Raw genomic sequence first — 20,649 nt, forward strand, 5'->3', positions numbered from 1 at the left:
AGACACGGCAGAGGAAACTGTCTAACATTTCTTTAAAAACCAAGAACACCTGTTTCTGTGGCGGCTCAGAAATCCACAACAAATTATGCTGAGTAAAAAGAAGCCTTACCTAAAAGAGTGTATAATGTAAGAGTCTATTTTTATTAGGTTCTAGACAAGAAACCTTATGGCGGAAAAAAGCTCAGTGGTTGCCTTGGGAATTGTGCTGTGGGGCTGCATGGGAAAAGGACAGGATGAGCGTTTTCTTCTATTTCTCCAAAGAAGCATGAGCTACACTGCCCAAACTCAGCAAACTTACACTTAAAATTTACACACCTACATTTGTGGGAAGTTTTGCATGAAGAGAAAAAAAAAAGTTAGCAAATATCGAACTCACATTAATTGTATGCATATCTGTGTATTCAGGAAGAAGTGTATATTTTGCTTTGAGATAGAGCAAAAATAACAGAAATAGGTGGAAAGATAAGGAGTGGATAGAGTGACAACAAGAAGCCACTGGAAAGTGCCAGTGGTCAAGCTTAGGCTGTGGCTGTATAGAGGCCTCATTATAAGGTTCTTTCAGACTTGCTGTATATTTGAACATTTTTATCGCGCATTGAGGTGGGAGGCTTACAGCAGGCAGGTTGGGGTTGGCTAAAAGTTCTGAGGGCCAATGAATCAGTTCATACACATCATGCTTCTCATAGCTCTTTATCCTTCAAGAAATGCTCTTCCCAAAAGTTCTCTCTTAAAAGCTTTCTTTAAGATTTCTCCTTAAAAGTTCTCTCTAATAAGCTCTCTCTTAAAGTTCTCTTTCAGAAGTTCTCTTTAAAAATTAGAGTTCTTTCTAAAATGGCTCCAAAAGTCCCTTCTCATCCCACAAGGCTTCTAGTTTTTATATCCTCAGGCAATTTACTCTCTGACAATAGGGCATGCATATCCCTCAGAGCCAGGAAGGCAGATAAAATCTTGAGAAATTGGAGCGCCTCACGTCTGGGGGGTGGGGGGAGACATGATTTGCAACACATGCTATTAACTGATTAAAGGGGCCTTCTTAGCACTATATAAAAGGGAAAAACTAAAGCTACTAGTGTGAGATCCAGAGGCTGCAGCTCTTATTGCTGATGCCTCATTGAGAAGGAATTCTTTTCTCTGGGGGCTATTTGAGAATACAAAGCACCCAAGTATATATTCTATATACAGCCAAATTCGTAGTAACAAATATTCTGGAGTTGATACCTAGAATATTAATTGCTACTTCTGTAATAAATGATAAAGGCTTGCAGCACATTTTCATAACACAGTGTTGAGCATGGGGAAGGACATGAGAGGACATAGAAGCCAGAAAATAGGACTAAGTCTGGGGAAATATAAGCATTAAAACAAACAATGAAGCTGGGCGGTGGTGGCGCACACCTTTAATCCCAGCACTTGGGAGGCAGAGGCAGGCAGTTCTCTGAGTTCCAGGCCAGCCTCGTCTCCAGAGCGAGTGCCAGGATAGGCTCCAAAGATACACAGAGAAACCCTGTCTCGAAAAACCAAAAAAAAAAAAAAAACAAAAAAAACAAAAAAAAAAAAACAAAAAAACCCCAAAAACTCAAAAAACAAAACAAAACAAAAAACCAATGATAATATTGGATTATAATGCAATGACTAAAACAAGAAACTATTATATTCTATTATAGACAAAAATTTTGACAAAAGAGAAAAACTTTTATAAAGTTTCAGTGTACATCTACAAAATACTATTCATAAACAGAAAAAAGTAACTTTAAGTAGAAGGGCTCAAGAGAATAAACCTTTTTTTTGAGAGGTCTCATGTATCCCAGATTACCCTTGAACTTTCTATGTAACCAAGGCCAACCTGACTCTACAGATGTGTGCCATAAAACTTAGTTTGTCAAGTGCTGGGAATCAAACTCAGTGTTTTGTGCTGGTGAGGCAAGTACACTACTTACTCGGCTATATTCCCAACCCAGCACATATCATTTTAGTCAGCTGATCAATGTTATTATCATAGGATTTCTAATAGAATTCAGTAAGAGTAAAACATTGATTATGTGTTCTGATCCTGCTAAAAGATGAATAACCTGGATTTAGCCACAAGGAAACATTAGACAATCCATGTGAAGAACACACCACCAACAAGTAGCTTAGAATCTTTAAATGTATCATGGTCATAGTAACCAAGAAAAGACTGAAGAATTTCTGAGGGGTTCCTAACATCATAGTTTTCCAATAAAAGAATAGTAGTTTTATGTCATCTAGAGGAAGTAAAAATATAAGAAAAAAGAAGAGGAAAATAATAAAGAGGACAGGCAGAGTGGCTCACATTTTTAATCCCAGTACTTGGGAGGCAGAGGCAGGTGAATCTCTGTGAGTCTGAGGTCAGCCTGGTCTACAGAGAGAGTTCCAGGACTGCCAAGGCTACACAGAGAGATTCTGTCTTGAAAAAAAAAAAAACAAAAAAACAAAAAATTATTTTAGAGAATAAAGAATTAGTATACTGAAGACGAACTTTAGACTCAGCCAGACTTGATAACTTAGAACTCACAAAAGCAGGGAAACTAAGAATTTAGGCAGTGATGCTGCACCGTTTGAGAACCTTAACCTCAAAAGTGGAGTTCTTAATCAGCTCCCAGTCAGAATCTGACTGGGCTCAAGGTCTTGGCTCAAAACCCTCTGCAACATACTCTACTCTTGAACACACATGTGTTCCTATCTATCTACATACACCCTGGCACTCACTTTTCCATTTCACAACTCTAACTTCTGGGTCTGGTAGTAGAGGCCTATAATTCCAGCTACTCAGTGGGCTGAGGCAGAAGGATTGAAAGTTCAAGGTTGGCCTAGATTACACAGCCAGTCTAAAGCCAGCCTGGAAAGCTTAATGAAACTCTGTTTTTAAAAAATGGCTGGGAGGCAGAGGCAGGCAGATCTCTGTGAGTTTGAGGCCAGCCTGGTCTACAAAAAGAGTTCCAGGACAGCCAGGGCTACACAGAGAAACCCTGCCTCAAAAAACCAAAATAAATAAAAAAAAATAAGTAAAATTTAAAGAGTAAAGAAAGGGATAGAAAGATACAGCTCAGAATGCTTGACCATCATATATGAGGCTGAAAGACAGAAAAATATTAAATGTACCAGCAGGTTTGAAACAGCCAGTGTACGTGCATGCATGTGCGTGTGCTTGCGTGTGCTTGTGTGTGTGTGTGTGTGTGTGTGTGTGTGTGTGTGTGTTTGTGTGTGTGTGTTTACACATGTTTATGAGTGTGCGCACTTGTGCATGTGCAGGCCAGAGGTTGATGCTGGCTGCTTCCTCAGTTCCTTCCTACTTTAATTTTCAGACATGGTCACTGCTGAACCTGGAGCTCACCAATTTAGCTGGACTGGCTGAGCATTATGTTCCAGGGATCCTCGTGTGTCTGCCTCCTCAGTGCTGAGGTACCTGACCTCTGCTGTGGTTCCTGACTTTTATGCAGTGCTGGTGATCCAAATTCAGAGCCTATGCCTATATAGAGCTTTACCAGCTGACTCACTCCCCAGTCTCTAATGCTTGTTTTTGACTTTGTGTGTATGGCATGGTACTGAGAAACTGAGAGCCAGGTTAGTACCACAACTTAAAAAGGAACATGCTGATATTTTACCTTTCTTCATAGACTCTCTTTCCATTCCCTCCTTATATGTATACAAGAGATTGTCAACATCATCCAGATTGAGAAATCCTGAGCCATCATTGTCCCACTTCTGAAAGAGGGCTTCTAGAAGAAGTACCCGCCGGACTCGGAAAGCGTTTTGTCGAGCCTAGGATGCAAACAGGAAAATAAGCTCAGGAGATACAGTCTTCAGTGTGGTGGCAGGCGTCCTGCATTTAAAGGAAGTATAGCATCTCTCTCTCTCTTCCTCTCTCTCTCTCTCTCTCTCTCTCTCTCTCTCTCTCTCTCTCTCTCTCTCTCTCTCTCTCTAGAAACAGCTTTGCTTTGAGGCCGAGGATATCAGAGGGAAATGCAGAGATTGATTTTAATCCTCTAATTGCCGTTTCCTTGTTTCACTTCTCAACCAAAAACATCCAGGGATTTGCTGTAGGAGACCGAAACACTTTAGATGAGAAAGGGTAATATACTCTGTAAAGATTTTTGATTATTTCTTTTCACTCCCTCCCTGGTTATTCAAAATGATGACAAACACATGGGAAGCTCTATCTGGTTTTTTAAGGGCATGTGCTTGATAAAGGAAAGGAATGAATGAGTCACAGTGTTCAAATAACAACAACAACAACAACAAATGGCTCTGTTAAAAAAAAAAGAAATTCCTGGTGGGGCTGGAGAGGTGGCTCAGCAGTGGCCAGCACATCACGCTGTTCTTCTGGAAGATCCCAGCAGCCACATCCGACAGCTCACAACTGCCCATAACTCTATCTTTGACAGGTCCTCAGCCCCTTGTTCCATAGACATGTAGACTCATGCACACAAGGACACACGTGTGTACATAATTAAAAATAAAATCTTTTCTAAAAGAAAAAGGGAAATGTTTACATTTAACATTTATTTAACCTAACAATAATTTTTAACTTTTTTTTCTTTTTGTTTTTTTTTTTTTTCCGAGACAGGGTTTCCCTGTGGCTTTGGAGGCTGTCTTGGAACTCGCTCTTGTAGACCAGGCTGGCCTCGAACTCACAGAGATCTGCCTGCCTCTGCCTCCCAAGTGCTGGGATTAAAGTGCGCCACCAACGCCTCGCTTGATTTTTAACATTTTTAGATACTTTTATGAGATAAGAATTGATAATTATTGAATTACTATATAGATAGATTTAATTTTAAAAATGATGAATATGTGGGCTGGAGAGCTGGCTCAGAGTTTAAGAGCACTGGCTGTTCTTCCAGAGGTCCTGAGTTCAATTCCCAGCACCCACATGGTGGCTCACAACCATCCACTATGAGATGTGGTGCCCTCTTCTCGCATGCAGGCAGAACACTGTCTACATAATGAATAAATCTTTTAAAAATGATTAATATGCCAGCCATGATGGCACATATCTATAGATTCAGTACTCAGGAGGACAAAGGTAAATCAAGTCTTGAATAAACTCTCTGGGACTAATTCCTACATTTCCCATGAGACAGAGTAAGTTGCTCATATAAGGTAATGTGTGTACATGTACTTATTACTCGAGAAAGCAGAGAGTGCTTAAGAAATGTGTGCCACTGGGGGGGGGCATGAGTAAAACCACGCTTTCAAGGCATAAACATAGCTCTAGGTAGTGCATTTGCATATGCCTTCACATGGCAGGCAGTGCATACACATATCCTCACATCTACGTATATCTGTACCTTGGGCTTCAGAGAACAGAAACAAAACTGCACCCCGAGCCATCTCTTGCCAGAAGCAATCACGTCGTTTTTAGGAAAATGAGTTCTCTGGAGTGTGATCTTGACAATCAAAAGGGTATTTAATGTGTGTGGTGGTTGAAATAAGTGGTACACTGGGCTGTACATTTTTATAGAGACACCACACTAGGAGCAACTGAGGCTGGGAGATTTATGGATAATAGTGATCTTACTTGCTGCCTTGGTAAATAAATATTACCCACCTGTTCTAAGGCGTTTATTTTCTCTTGTTTTGTTTCAAAATATTTCTTCTGAAAGAAGGAGGCGAGACTGTGGCTGACACTTAAGGGGGTATCTTCACCAACAAATGTCTCTAGGAGTTGTACAAACTGCAGCAAATTGAGGGAAGTTCCATTGAAGGCACTCCTCCCTTTTAGTTCCTTGTAACTCTGAATGTTCCTAATAATTGCATGTAGGTCTGTGAAGCAGGAAAATATATCAGACAGTAAACACTTCTCTCAAATTTTCTGGGGAAAAATAAGTTCCTGATATGATAGAAACCCGCCATCACCTTGTTTTGGAGCAGGGGATTGAATACAAGGCTTTGCACATCCTAAGCATGGACAGTACCACTAAGCTAAACACCTGCCTCCAGCTTCCACTGGTTCTGCCTCTCAGAAATCTGCGTTTCCTCTATGATGACAGCATCCATAGTTTTGTTTGGGAACAGTTCTCTTCCATTGTCAGTTTAAAGGAGGAGTGATATGACACTGAGCCTTCTCACCCTTGTTCCATGGATGTATGATATAAGATTTGGTCAGCAATTCATATATGACAACAGTGTAACCTACTATATAGGCCAACGAGAATTAGCTTCAGCACTATTTTGAGAATCACTAGGGAAATTTTTGTTTTGTGTTCTGATTGCTGAATTAGTAGAATATGATACACAGATAGATGCTCCAGTGGCCATTTTTGAGACAATGTGAAGAAAACTGTCTAAAATTGAAAGTGACACAGAGAGTATGGCTGAGAGGCTGAGAGACGGTGTCCTCCGTTGGAGTTGGTTATGCATAACATAAATCCAGCTACCTCCTGAACTTCCCACATAAATGCATCAGTAGATGCTATGCGCCAGCTCCTCTCCCCGAGGCTGTCAGCTAATACATTTGTCTTGGAGAGCAATGTGACAACATGAAGTATTTTTTCGTAAAATGTCAGCCTACTGACTCATGTTTCATTTACTCATTGATTCAATCACTCATGCCTTATGCCCTCTCTGGGATCTGATGTAACTTTGAAATGAGTACTCATGAGATTTTAAAAACATTGCCAAAAAAAATGGACATAGATGAAGAACATGAACTTGCCAGCCATAGGAACTTAACAAACATTATGCATGTTCATTAAAATGTTCTGAGGACAGGCAGTGTGTTATTTTTGCCCTGTGCTTTGCTGAACAACCACGAGGAAGCTGGGTTTAGATCTTCGTAAAAACTGGGTGCAGCAGCATGCGCCTATAACTCTAGTGCTATGGGGTGTTGTTGCCAGGCAGATTCGGAGGAAACGCTGAACAGCCAGTGTAGCTGAAATGGCCAGCTCCAGGTTCCATGAAGGACCTTATCTACAAAACAGTAAGGTGCCAGCAACAGACATAATGCATGGATGCATGCACGCACACATAAGTACACAAACATGCGTAAGTCACAGGCACAAATACGGATTAGTTAATTAACTAATTAAGTTGAAAACAAAGTTTACTATTTGATTCAGGCTTAAATGAGAAAAGATTGCATGTAGAAAATAATCTTGATCTAATTATAATTACTTCTACTACTTGAAGTGATGGAGAAAATATCAAAATAGCATTTTAAAAATTATTCACATTGAGCTGGAGAGGTGGCTCAGTGGTTAAGAGCTCTGACTGTTCTTCCAGAGGTCCTGAGTTCAATTCCCAGCAACCACATGGTGGCTCACAACCACCTTGAATGAAATTTGATGCACTCTGCTGGCATGCAGGCAGAAGACTCTATACATAATAAATAACTAAAATCTTTAAAAAATTACGCGCATTACTTGAAATAATCGTGGCTGTAACATGTGGCTTCTCTGAGAGCTAAGACCTACTCTTCCATTAGTTCGATAGTTGCTTTCTTTGTTAAGTCTTCATAAACAGGACAGACTCACCTGTCTGTCGTGTTTGGATGTAGACCTACTAGGAAAATAACTCCTTTATTATTTTTATTGAGTTCTAATATCTAATATTGGATTCCTTTTGTATGCTTGGATCATGACTTTAGAGTAGTGGCAGGGTATGCCATAGCTGAAAACAAAGTACCAATGCCAGAAATTTTAAAGCCCAACTGAGAAGTTCACCAATAGTATATGTCATCACCAAAAGCATATCACCACCAAAAACCCCGCCTTGCTTCTGTTTAGGTTTGTCCATTCCCAGGGACAAGACAGTGTAAGGATGTCAGTGCTTTCATTGGGTTCAGCCTTCATCACTAGGCATAGTGGTGAACTAGGGTCATGTATTTCACTACCGTCTGCGTTTCCTAGTTTCTTTGTCAACATGTACCTGTGAATCTGGAGTCACCATAGATTAATTTTGCCTGTTCCTCATCCTCAGATTTGACATAATTCATCTTCCAGTCACCAATCAAAAATTCACCTGTGAAAAACACATTCCACAACACAGCCCATTTCATTTCACGTTTAACCATGTTTTTCCTCTAGGGTAGAAAGGAAAGAAAAGCTAAGTGAGGAGCTACCTGACCATGATTTTCCTTCTATATGTTGGGGCTTCGGTTCACAGGCTTTGTCTCTCTCAGAATCTTTTTTTGAAGCTCCTAATGGGAATAAAGGAAAAACACAAGGCTGATGTGATGGCTTAGTGGGGAAAAGTGCCTGCTGTCAAATGCAGTTACCTGAGTTTAATCCCAAGGATTCACATGGTAGAAGGAAAGAACTGACTCCTGGAACTTCCTCCTCTGACCTTCACATATGTACTGTGACATGTGTGCGCATGCGCGCGCGCGCGCGCGCGCGCGCGCGCGACACACACACACACACACACACACACACACACACACACACACACACACACAAGAAAATTCCTATGGATTTGAAATAATATAGTCCATTAGACAGTCTGAGTGAGCTTAATGAGACAAATTCCTTGCATATATAACAACCCAAACCCCAAGACTTTCCCAGTATGTGTGTCACAACCAACCATAATGAAATCACTTAATGATTTTTAATTGTTGAGAGAGGCTCTGTTTGTTTGGCCACACAAGGTGAGGTTATATTTTCCCAGCAAAATGTTACTAGATGTCTAAATTCTAACCAATGAGATGAATACATATTGAAATTTAGGGGGCTGGAAAGATGGTTTAGCCATTTAAGAGCATTTGTGCTTGAAGAGAGTCTAGGTTCTATTCCCAGTTCCCATATGGTGTTAACCAACTGTAACTCCAGTTCCAGAGGATTCAACGCCCTCTTTTGGCCTCTGTGGGTACTGCACACATAGTACAGACATGTAAACAAGCAAAACAACCATACACATAAAACAAATTTAAAGATACTTTTAAAAATGGTTTATCAAGACAGAGCTTCTCTGTGTAACAGTCATGGCTGTCCTAGAACTCACTCTGTACGCCTCAAACTACTGAGAACCACCTGCCTCTGCTTCCCAAATGCTGAGATTAAAGGCATGCACCATCACTACCTGGCTAAAAACTTTAAAATATTTAAAGTTCAAAGTGGTTGTTTTTGTTTGTTTGTTTGTTTGTTTTTGTCTGAAATACAGATTTTGGAAACTCTTATAGAAAAAAAAGCAAAAATGAAAGATGTTTGTTTTTCTTAGACAGGGTCTCTCTATGTAGCCTTGACTGGCCTGGAACTCACTACGTAAACCAGGCTGGCCTCCAATTTGTAGTAATTCACTTTTCTCTGCTTCCCAAATATACAGATTAAAGGCATATACCACCATTTGTTGTTGAAATAAAAGGAAACTTAAAAGTGACTTGCATTTAAATCAAAAATGTTTCTGCCTTAAAAAAGCAACTAAAAATATTGCTAGATTTCATATTAATGGACTTTTGATACAAATGAAATACTAGGTAAATTAATAATAAGCATTCTGGTTCTCATTTAATTGAGCATTCAAAGTCTAGACTCAAATGTTGAGCATCAAATCTACGTGTGGTTTACATGACATGATACCTATGCCAGCGGAGATCTTAACTTAAATGAGTACATTCTGAAAAAGCTTCCTAACAGCCACTCCACAAAACAGAAAGATGATTTTATAGAACCAAATAGCTACCTGGAAGGTGATCTTTTCTTGATGGATGATCCTTTTTGCTGTGTGTGGGAACTTCCTCCTGCTGTAGGGAATCTCTGGAGGCTTGCTCTTCACTTATGATTGGCAAAGGCTTTTCTTCTTGAGATTCCAAGGTGCTACTTTCTTCTAATTTTGAGGGTGACTCCTCTTCTTCTGGAATGGTGTCTATCAGTGGTTCCTGTTCTGACTCACGCTGTGGCTCTTCCGAAATGGACTCTCCTTGTGGTCCATATTCTGACATTTTGTGTTCCTCTGACTCATTGCCCTGTTTTTGATCCATCTCTGATCCTCTGCGTGACCTGGCTTCTGAACTCTTAGGAGACTGCATATCTGCAGTCGACCTTTCGTGTTGTTCTGCTATTGATGCTCTGCGTTGCTCGGGTTCCTCTGTGACTGACTCTCTATGTGCTTCTTGCTCTGACACAGATTCTATGTTTGGGTCTTGCCCTGTCTGCAGCTTTTGTTCTGCTGCTGAAGTTCTTCGGGCCCCTTGCTCTGCAACTGACCCTCTTTGTGATCGTGGCTCTACTATGGAACTTCTGCGGTACCATGGCTCTGCAACTGACCCTCTGTGTGATCTTGGCTCTGCTGCGGAACTTTTGCGGGTCCCTGGCTCTGCAACTGACCCTCTGTGTGATCTTGGCTCTGCTGCGGAACTTTTGCGGGACCCTGGCTCTGCAGTTGACCCTCTGTGTGATCTTGGCTCTGCTACAGAACTTCTGCGGGACCCTTGCTCTGCAGTTGACCCTCTGTGTGATCTTGGCTCTGCTACAGAACTTCTGCGGGACCCTTGTCCTAAAGAGGATGATTTGCGCCCTTTGCCCTGTCCTTGTTTTGAAAGTGACCCTTTGTGGGGCCTATGTGAAGCCAGATGTATTCCTGACTCTGTGGCTGACTCTGGGGATGGTTCTTGGTCTGCACTTGTCTCTCTCTGCTGTTGTGAGAGATTTTGATCTTCTTGGACTTGGCTAGCAACTAACACATTCATCTTTAAAAGCAGTTTATCAAAATCTTCATAAATGTGCTTCTTAATATCCATATCTCCCCAGAATTCAGACAACTCTATCTCCTCAAATTCAATAAGTGGCCCTAATGCAGACAATAAAGGATTTATCTAAATTATTGATCTTATAGTATAGAATCAGAATTATTGAATTAATGCAAAAAATAGCACTGAATGCAGTGACTATAACATAAGCTTATTACTTTAAAAATAAATATCAGAACTGGGTATGGTAGCACATGCCTTAAATCCCAGCACTTGGGAGGCTGAAGCAGGCAGATCTCTATGAGTTTGAATCTAGCCTCGTCTACATAGTGAGTTCCATACATAAAGATATCCTGTCTTCAACAACAACAAGCCCCAAACAAACAAACAAACAAAAAAGGTACCTTTTGCTGCAACTAGATACTCAAAGGAACACAAAGAATTCTCACTATGAATTATCAATGCTTCCTGAAAGGTGTGGTTTACAAAATGAACGTATCTTTTCTTTTGCTACTTGGAGTATTGCTTAGATTGCTAAAACAAATGAAATTTGTCCCTTACCTCTGTGGTCCCTTTCTGCACATTATCTACAGCACAGAGATGGGGAGTGAAACTGTCTTTCCATCTCGAACATCTTTTAAAGTGTCTACAATACAGGCTGGAGAGATGTGCTGGTTGCACAACACTAATGACCCGAGTTCGATCCCTTGAGCCCACATAGCAGTAGAAGAAGAGAATCGATTCCACAAAGTTGACCCCTGACCTCCCCATGTGCACTGTGGCATGCATGCACCCCACCCAACACATACATCACACTCAAATAATAATAAATTAGAAATTAAAAATCCTACACTATATAAGCATAAGCTAGCAACCTGTCACTGGGTTCCATCCCTTGGTTTTCCTTCAAATTTTCTTTATTTCTCAACTCTCCTTCTATGACTTAGGTGGACACATGGTTCACAATTTTCTACAAAGGAGTTATTGTGAAGCTCAGGGGTAGATTGTATGCTTAATATGAGTTCAGTTTTTAGTAGAGAAGAAAGAAAGAGCAAGATGGAGGAAAGAAGGAAGGACTTTCGGGAAAGACCGGATGGTTATCACCAGGATCTTGATATTGATCCTAGCAGCAAAATCTGCTGGCTACAACTATGCTGGCTGTGACCCCAGGTTAGGGGGAGATTTAGAGTCCCCAGGACTTAGCCTGCTTACACTCTTCCCTCAAAATAAAACTCCACAAAATCCTGTCTGTCCCCATTCTTCTCAAAATATTTAATAATTAAGCTATAACATTGTGGCTCCTACAGCTTTCAGTATACCACCTACAGATTCTTAAGTATCCAAGTAATAAGTCTACCTGCAAAAACAAGATATTAACATCATTTAGCAAATTCAGCCATTAAAAGACATTATCTTTAAAAAATAAAAATAGGGCTGGAGGATGCCCTGGAGGTAAAGAAGCTTGCTACTAAGCCAGAGGAAGGATCTGAATTGGATCCTCTGGCCCCACATGGTGGGAGGAGAGAACTTATAGCTGCTTTCTGACTGCCATGGGAACGCTATGGCACTTTCCCTCCCACAGTAAGCAAGTGCTGGAAAAAACAACAACCCTGAAATGTTTCATTGAAAAACATATAAAAAACTACTTTAACATATTAAGTATACATGTATATTTTACCACAAAAGCAATGTAAGTAAATCTGCTTGGGTAAAGGAAATATCTCCCACAGAAACCTTAGAATTCTAAGCTGGACATTGTAAATGGAATAACCATTCTTAACTTAATTTCTAAGGCATTCAAATTATCACCAGAGCCTTTCTTCACTGAAACACATTTAAAAGTCATTCTAGCTGAATTCTTCTGTGACAGAAGTTTAAATATTGAACTTTGGTGAAAAATCCATGTAGCGGTGAAGAAGAGTGAACTCTGTGGGAATATGAACAAGTAGATAAGCTATGGCTGCCATGGCTTAGGGAGATGATACACGGAGATCCCTTGAGAGCAAAATGATCCCATGTTATCTACCGTTGTACTGCGACACCCGGCTTCAGTATACCCTTACCTCTGAGTGACACTTACATTGTCTTGGGTTTCGGAGTAAACTCCTAGTGGTGTGTGAACTTTGATCATAGAATATTTCCAGCAAGGCCAGTGTCCTCTGCCGATCCAAGACCTTCACCTACACAGAAAGTTTGCAACTAGTAGCTGCAGCAGATTTAATTTGGAGCTTTCATGGTGCAAGACCATGACTTCCTGAGTATTGTGATCACCACAAACTCCACGATTATCACGAAAATAAAAACCACAGCATCAAAATCCATAAACTGCATCTTATATTCATCTCTCCCATTTTGTTACATCTCAAAACACCTTGGGCTTAGTGGATATTTAACAACTATTTGTTGTGACTGGCTTTACTGGATAAATTCAATGCATGGTCCTCAGTTCTGCTCTTTACTTGTTCTTTGATACTTTATTGTGAGAAAATTTTCATGACAGAAAAGCATAAAAAATGGTAAGGCTAACACCACCACCTGTGATCTTAGTAGCTGGAATTAACAACTGTTTAAAGTAGCTCCAGGATTTGGGAGATGGCTCAGTTGGTAAGGTGCTTGCCTTACACGCACAAGGATCTAAGTTCAATCCCCAGGACCCATATAAAAGAACTGTGTGTAGTGGCGAGTCCTTGTCATCTCAGCACCAGAGAGCTACTGAGGCTCTCCTGGGGTTCTCTGGTCAGCCAGTCTAGTTGACTTGGCAAGTTCCAGACAATGAGAGACTCTGTTCCAAAGAAACAACAAAAAAGAAGACCCAAGGTTCTCCTTCGACTTTTACACATGATAAACAAGCACACACACACAAAAAAAGCATGCACAAAAGTGTATTAGACTGATAAAATACATGGATCATTTCCATTTAAATGGCAGTTTTGGAAGGGGATTGAGGCAGGGTCTTGCTATCCAGCCCAGTATGGCCTGAGATTTGGTAAGTATCCCAGGCTGGCCTGGAACTCAATATTCTCCTACTTTGTCTTCTCAAGGCTTGAGATTATAGGTGTTCGGTACCATGACTAACTTTCAAAGTGATTTTTGTTTCCTCAGCATTGGGATCTAATTTGTGTAGATAAATATATTTTATTCATTTTAGGGGCTGGAGACATCGCTGAGAGGTTAAGATCACTTTTTGCTTTTGCAGGTTCAGATCCCACATTGCAGTTCATAACCATCTATAGCTCCAGTTCCAAGGGATCCAATTCTCTTTTCTGGCCTAGTTTCTGAAGATCACATGACCCATGGTCTTCTCATCTGTAGGCGCCAGGAATGCATGTGGTGTGTTTACATACACGCAGACAAAATATTCATACATGTAAGGTAAAAACGAAATAAATCTTAAAGAAAAAAAGATATTTTATTCATTTAACTGCTATATAGTATAATATGAAAACATTGTAATTTCTTAGCATTCTTTTTTTGAGAAAAATACACTGTGATGAATAATCTTATATACACCTTCTAACATGCATTTAGATACATTTTTATAAAGTAAATATGTGGAATTACTATCAGTGTTGCTTGTAAATGTGTCTGTCCTCACTCTCTTCTGAGCTGTGGGACTAACAACAGGCCTAATACCAACTGAGCAGTAAAGGAGACTGAGATGTCTCCAGCTCCCCCAGCCTGTTGTCTGGCCACTGGGGGATTCACCCAGACGAAACAGGTAAAAAAGCTTTAGGGCTTCCAGCCTGGCTTAGTATCTGAAGATCACATGACCTAGGGTCGTCCCACTGCCATCTTTCCATCTTCCTGTTCAGTTCTGAATTGCAGCAGCCACAGAGCTTCTCCAGAAATTTCTAGCTGGTTCATCTCATTCCTACAGACTCCTCTAGAATTTTATCAGTTTGCCACCTTTGGATTCTCAGGCGTCTTTGAGATTCTTTACTTCTTTAACCCACTGTAGTCATTCTGTAACCCCCCCCCATACACACACTCACAGACATACACACACAGATGCATACACACATACACATCCACACACACACACTCAGACAGAGACACTCAGACATACACACACACACACAGACACTCAGACACACACACACAGACGCTCACACATACATACACACATATACATACACACACATACACACAGACACACATACAGACACTCAGACACACACACACACATACATACACAGACACACACACACACACAGACACACATACAGACACTCAGACACACACACACACATACATACACAGACACACACACACACACAGACACACACAGAGACACATATACAGACACACACACACACACACACACATACAGAGACACATATACAGACACACACACACACACACACAAACCTTTCTTTCTTTCTTTCTTTCTTTCTTTCTTTCTTTCTTTCTTTCTTTCTGATTTTCAGTTTGTTTGTTTTGAGACACAATCTCTCTGTAGCACTGGCTGATCTGGAACTCACTATATACACCAGGCTGGACTGGAAATCACAAAGATCTATCAGCCTCTGCATGCCCAGGGCTGGGATTAAAGGCATGTGCCACCACTGCCTGGTTTAGTTTACTTACTTTCAACAGTGTGGTTTACTCAAGCCCTTTTCTTTCGAGAGGGCTGGGGTGCTTTGATGGTACTGCTACCATCTCTGCTCCCAGAGATCTTCTGCCTGTTCCTCCTCATCTTCTCACAGTTTCTGAGGGAAGGTTCTCCACAGAGCAGCCTCTTCCTCAGCTCAGCTTCTTAGGAGAACTGGTTTAGATTATTCAGCCAGACAGTAAGGACCAGCTGACTTCTTCCCTGAGCCAGCTGCTCTCATCCTGTTCTCTGCATGACATTCTATGCTGGTTCATCCACAGGCGCTTGCCTTGGAGTATGAGGACCCTGAGTACTGGAGCTGTTCAACTTTGTTTTTATTCCAGTATCTTCCTTCTTTCCTCCCAAGTGCTCCCAGTGATCTTCCAGACAGAATCTTACAAATCTTCTGGGATGTCTAGAAGGATGCACTGTGAAATGCCAGGCAGGATTTTGTAATTGGGGAAGTTTGAAGATCAGATATCCTGACCTTATAATACAGCAAATTTAGCTTTTTTAATGGTGATCTGAAATGAGAATCTGGGTCTTTCCAGAAACTTACATGTGATCACTGTTACCTCCAGTCTCCAACTCTGACTAGGACCAAGGAATGGAGACTCAGATAGTAACCTAACTTAGAGAACCAGATGACCTCTAAGTTAGTTCCAGTCTCTAGCCTCCTACCACCAGCTGGCCCCAATTTCCTAGTAAGATATAAATGCTTTGATAGTATTTTTTGATGCTATTATTTATTCTTCCTTGCTCTAGGATTCTCTACTCTTTCTTGAGAAGCCAGTATTTTTATATTAAAATCCAGGTTTTCTAAATATTTGTTTCAGCCACTGCTGAAAAACAAATAACCATTCAGAAATTTAATTGACTTTTGTATCCTGGATTCTACCTTCCTTCCAAGAGCTCCACATGACTGTTTAATGATGGGAGGAAAACCAAGGAGCACAAGCAAACCACTACTAATTGCTCCAAATATTATCCCGCCATGTTGACCATGGCACTGGAGTTGCTGTTAAATTAACTGACCAATACACAGTGGTTGCCTTCTAGGCATTTTACCAGGAAGTAAAAATCATGGCACCAGAATAACCTAGCAAGTTCTGACAAAGAGGCACTGTAACACGAAAAATAAAAGACCCAGAGATGGATATTGGGGTTCAAACTTCAAGCTGAATATCAGAAAAGCAGAGCAGCTGACCACTAGCTTCTTACCACTACCTCAGACTGAATAGGCTGGTCCTGTCTCCATGAGCTCTCACCAAGCCTCAGACTGTAACCTCTCCTCAGCGTGGCTGGAGAATGAATGCCTCTTCTACCCATGTTTCAATAATAATTGTATCATGGATGCAATCCTCTAATGGTGTTGATTTTGCTTTTAAAGGCATAATTATCCTTTTACATTGGGCATTAGCATTCTCAAAAGCCATTTCAATTATTATTTTTCTAGCTTCCGTGTCTGATGTCATTCTGTTGACTGCTAATGACAGTCTTTGTAAGAAGTCTATGAATATAAAATTTTAAGACCTAGCATAAGGGAATGGAGAGACTGCTTAGTGGTTAAATGCATTAACTGCTCAATTATGAGGACTGAGTTCAAATCCCAGCGCCCGAGTCACAAATGCCTGTGACTCCAGCTCTGAGGGATCTAAACCTTTTCTGGCCTCTGTTGCACTTACATACACAAGAGATAGACTTAGAACAAGTTGAAAATGTTGAAAGTCAATGCCACTCAAGGTGTGGGACAGGGTGAACCCATTCAATAATAAGAAAGGTACAAACACAGAAGAAGATCTAGAAAATTTTATAGCAATTTGGAAAAAGTAGCTGATAAGTCAGGTTTTAATCAAATAATTTAAAAAAAAACAGATTGTACTCTCCGTGTTTGTACTCTGTGTTTCTTTCCCCCCTCTGTAATCAATTTCATTATCAAATGGTGGACAGTGGGCTACCATTATCAAGCCTGATATATCAGAAATTAAAACATCACCAACAACCATCACGTCAGAGCTGGTCCCTCACAGTGAATAGTGTGAGAAGCGAGCTCTCAGTGTCTCACCTACCTTAGCACTGTCACAGCACAGGAAGAGATCAGCAAACATATGTCTCCGTATGTCAGTTTTTATGATCTCCCGGAATTCCTCTGCACGGTGGCAAAGATGCTTAAGGAGTTCCTCAAAAACTTCACTTTTCAAGTTTTCAACCTGTGCAGAGATGTACTGCAGAAAAAAAGTAGGATAAGTGACTTAAAACCATGTTCTTCATTTGGGTTTTCCCAATGGTTTTCAGTCCACATTTACGAATGGTATCACCTGTAAAACGTTTCCGCATCATTTGCTTATCAAAGTGTTTTCATGTAAGTGCGCGTCTGTGGGGTTGCCTTAGTTCCTTTTCTATTCCTGTGAAAAGACACTATGAAATTAAACAGAGAGAGAGAGAGAGAGAGAGAGAGAGAGAGAGAGAGAGAGAGACAGAGAGACAGAGAGACAGAGAGACAGAGAGACAGAACAGAGAGAAACAGTCTTGATATTCTCAAAGTCCCTGTTCTAGTCTATTCCTAAAGTCCTTGGATCCTGAGCCTTTCTCTTTCAGCCCTACCAAGTTGGTTTCTAGTTCTTGCAATTAATAGGTAATACATGCATGTGAAAAAGTTCCATTTTAGTAATTTTCTACAGAAAACAAATCATTTGTTTTAAATAGACGTGTTTTATACATTCATGAGCACATTTAAAGTATTTTTCTAATTTATTTTTATTTTATATTGTGTCTATGAACTTTTTCCTGCATGTGTGTATGTGTACCACATGGATGCCTGGTGCCTTGGAGGTCAGAAGAAGGCATCAGATCTCCTGAAACTGTGAGCCACCAAGCAGAAACTTGGGATCTAACTTGGGTCCTCTGTAAGGGCAACAAGTGCCTTAACCACTGAGCCATCTCTCAAGCCCAACATGAGCACATGTTTAAAGCTGATTGGTCATCTTCTCACTGATAGTACCTAGGCACATTTAGAATGCAGAATGTAAAAGACATTTTAGGTGGAGAGATGCCTCAGCATTTAAATGCACTCGGTGCTTAATCATGAGGACCAGAGTTTGAATCCCAGAACCCACATCAGGTGCTTCACAAATGCCTGTAACCACCTCCAAGGAATCTGACATCAGAAGGAATCTCCACACACGTGTGTATATAGTTGCACAGATGGAGACACAAACACATATATGCATATACCTTTTTTTAAAAGGTTTATTATACTTGTAGCCATGTAAACGAATTATAAATTATCACTTGACTTGCAAAAAAAGGTTGGTTGCTTGTTTGGAGGCCGGGTCTCACCTTCAGCCTGGCCCCGGATTCCTCTGTAGACAAGACTAGCCTTAAATTTCTAAACTTTTACCTCCACTTCCTGACTGCTGAGATTACAGTTATGTCCTACCATGCCTGGATTCTGCTGTGCTGGGGTGTAGTAAGAACCATTCTACCAACCGAGCTATATCCCTACCAGCAGCTGTCATTATTCTTGATGGGTCAATGAGCACAGTTAAGTTCTTATCTAGTAACTGGAGAAGCAGAGTAGTACAAGGGGTTAAAATTCTGTCTGGGTTTAAAGCCTCGTTTCTACACTCTTTCACTTACAAAATGGGTTATCACAGTAGCAGCTATCTCAGCGGACATGGTGAGGTCACAGAAATGTGTGCACAGTATGCCCAGAATCTGGGTATTCCTCGTAATAACTTTATAGCCATTTTTCTTGTTTACAACACAGCTACTTAAGAAATTGGTGAATATCATTTTCTTTATAGAATAAGACAGTCCTTCCAGAGGTCAGAAACTATATTCTTAGAGGAGGAGAGCTGAATGAGATCAGTGATTTTTACAGTGTGGTCCATACACCGACAGCATCGCATAAGAATGTGCTGGGAATACAGTTTGGAGCTGTGCCCCTGAGTTACTGCATCAGAAATCCTGGGGTTGAGATCAATTTGTATTTTAATAAGCCTTATGGGGGATATAGGTTTACTGAAGTATGAGAATCACTGAGCTGGATGATTCCAGGTAACTGGTCCTAATTAGTTCAGTATTCTGAGCTCTTATTGTTTAGTACTAATGATTCTTTGCTTGATTAGTAGACTTTTTAAAAATTTACTCATATTGTAGAATTATTGCATAATTGACATTTTTACATTGTAGATAAATCCTCTAATATTGAAAGAAATATTGGTTCATGATAATAAAATATTGCTCTATATTCTGTTTAGCTTTTGGGAATTAATGCTAAAGCTATGTGAATTTTTGGAGTGTGGGGATTCTATTGAATCAAGAATTAGCTAAAAAAAAAAAAAAAAAAACAACCCTGACTGCAAGACAGTTCAACACCCAGGATTTATAACCTACGGGTTTTCTGAGTGAGCATATTCCAATTGTGAAATGTGTCTGTTATGTAACATAAAGATTACCAGTCAGCCACCTAACCACAAATTCAATTCTATATAGAACAATTACAGAAAGTTAAATGTCTTATCAGAACAGAAGAAAAGTGAAAATACACGGGAGCCTTTGTGTTTTTATAACCTTGCAAAGGGTGAATCAAAACTTAAAGACCATCACTTTAAAAGCTCTGTGGGCTGCTTAACATTTGAACTGCCTTTTGTCAGGCCACCTCTCTGAGCCAGGTCTCAAAAAAAATGAACTCTCTCTAGGTTTTTCTATTCTGATTTGATGTTGAGAAGATGGCAAATGTCACATTTAATAGATTTGTAGCTGCTGTCAAGAGTCTACTGTGTTGGGCCATCAAGAATCATGCTTATTTAATTGCAGAAATAATGGAGAGTTCAGAGTAGCCAATGCAAGAGCAATGGGAAGAGAACCATGTTTGGAAACTATCTAGCTGAGGTAGTAACTTACAAATTGTATCTGTAAGCCTTGGTAGTTTACCAGGAGTCTGCAAACAAGGCATAGAATATACAAGTACAGATTGTGTTTGTGATCAAGCAATGAGGAAATGGTTTGTTTGTACAGACTTTGAGTAGAAAACTAGCTTTCCAGTTTCAGAGGGAGCGTTTAAACAAGAACAATTATTGAGGGTTGGGGATACAGCTCAGTGGTAGAACATTCATTCAACATCCACAAAGACATGGGCTTGATCCCAAACACCATACAAAAGGTAATTATAGCTAGTTCTACACTAAGCAGTACTACTCTGGAGTCTTGGCTTTTCAAAACTCATCTAGCAAGTGAAATAAACAAAGGCCTTTCCCCTTATTAGTGAAATATAAGACGTAATGACATGAACTAGGCAGTATTTCCCCCAAATTTCTGTTGTGGGCCTAATCTTTAGTATCTCTGAATATGACTGTATTTGGAGATAGAGTTTTGAAGAGGTAATTAAATTAAAACGGGGCTTTTAGATGTA

At 40.3% G+C, this 20,649-nt stretch overlaps 1 protein-coding gene across 1 annotated transcript in view; it reads right to left on the reverse strand.

Moving 5' to 3' along the window:
• The window catches only part of Efcab5 (EF-hand calcium binding domain 5), a 95,610-nt gene that overhangs the window by 40,496 nt on the left and 34,465 nt on the right, over positions 1–20,649 (reverse strand). Inside the window, exons 3-9 of the mRNA XM_027426684.2 lie at positions 17,303–17,458; positions 12,723–12,822; positions 9,637–10,743; positions 8,078–8,155; positions 7,885–7,977; positions 5,567–5,781; positions 3,624–3,780 (exon numbers count right to left, since the gene is read on the reverse strand). Coding sequence (XP_027282485.1) covers positions 3,624–3,780; positions 5,567–5,781; positions 7,885–7,977; positions 8,078–8,155; positions 9,637–10,743; positions 12,723–12,822; positions 17,303–17,458 — 1,906 coding nt within the window. The remainder of the gene's footprint in view (positions 1–3,623; positions 3,781–5,566; positions 5,782–7,884; positions 7,978–8,077; positions 8,156–9,636; positions 10,744–12,722; positions 12,823–17,302; positions 17,459–20,649) is intronic.

The sequence above is a fragment of the Cricetulus griseus genome, chromosome 7 (genome assembly GCF_003668045.3).
Source record: "Cricetulus griseus strain 17A/GY chromosome 7, alternate assembly CriGri-PICRH-1.0, whole genome shotgun sequence".
In the NCBI taxonomy this organism is placed as follows: domain Eukaryota; kingdom Metazoa; phylum Chordata; class Mammalia; order Rodentia; family Cricetidae; genus Cricetulus; species Cricetulus griseus.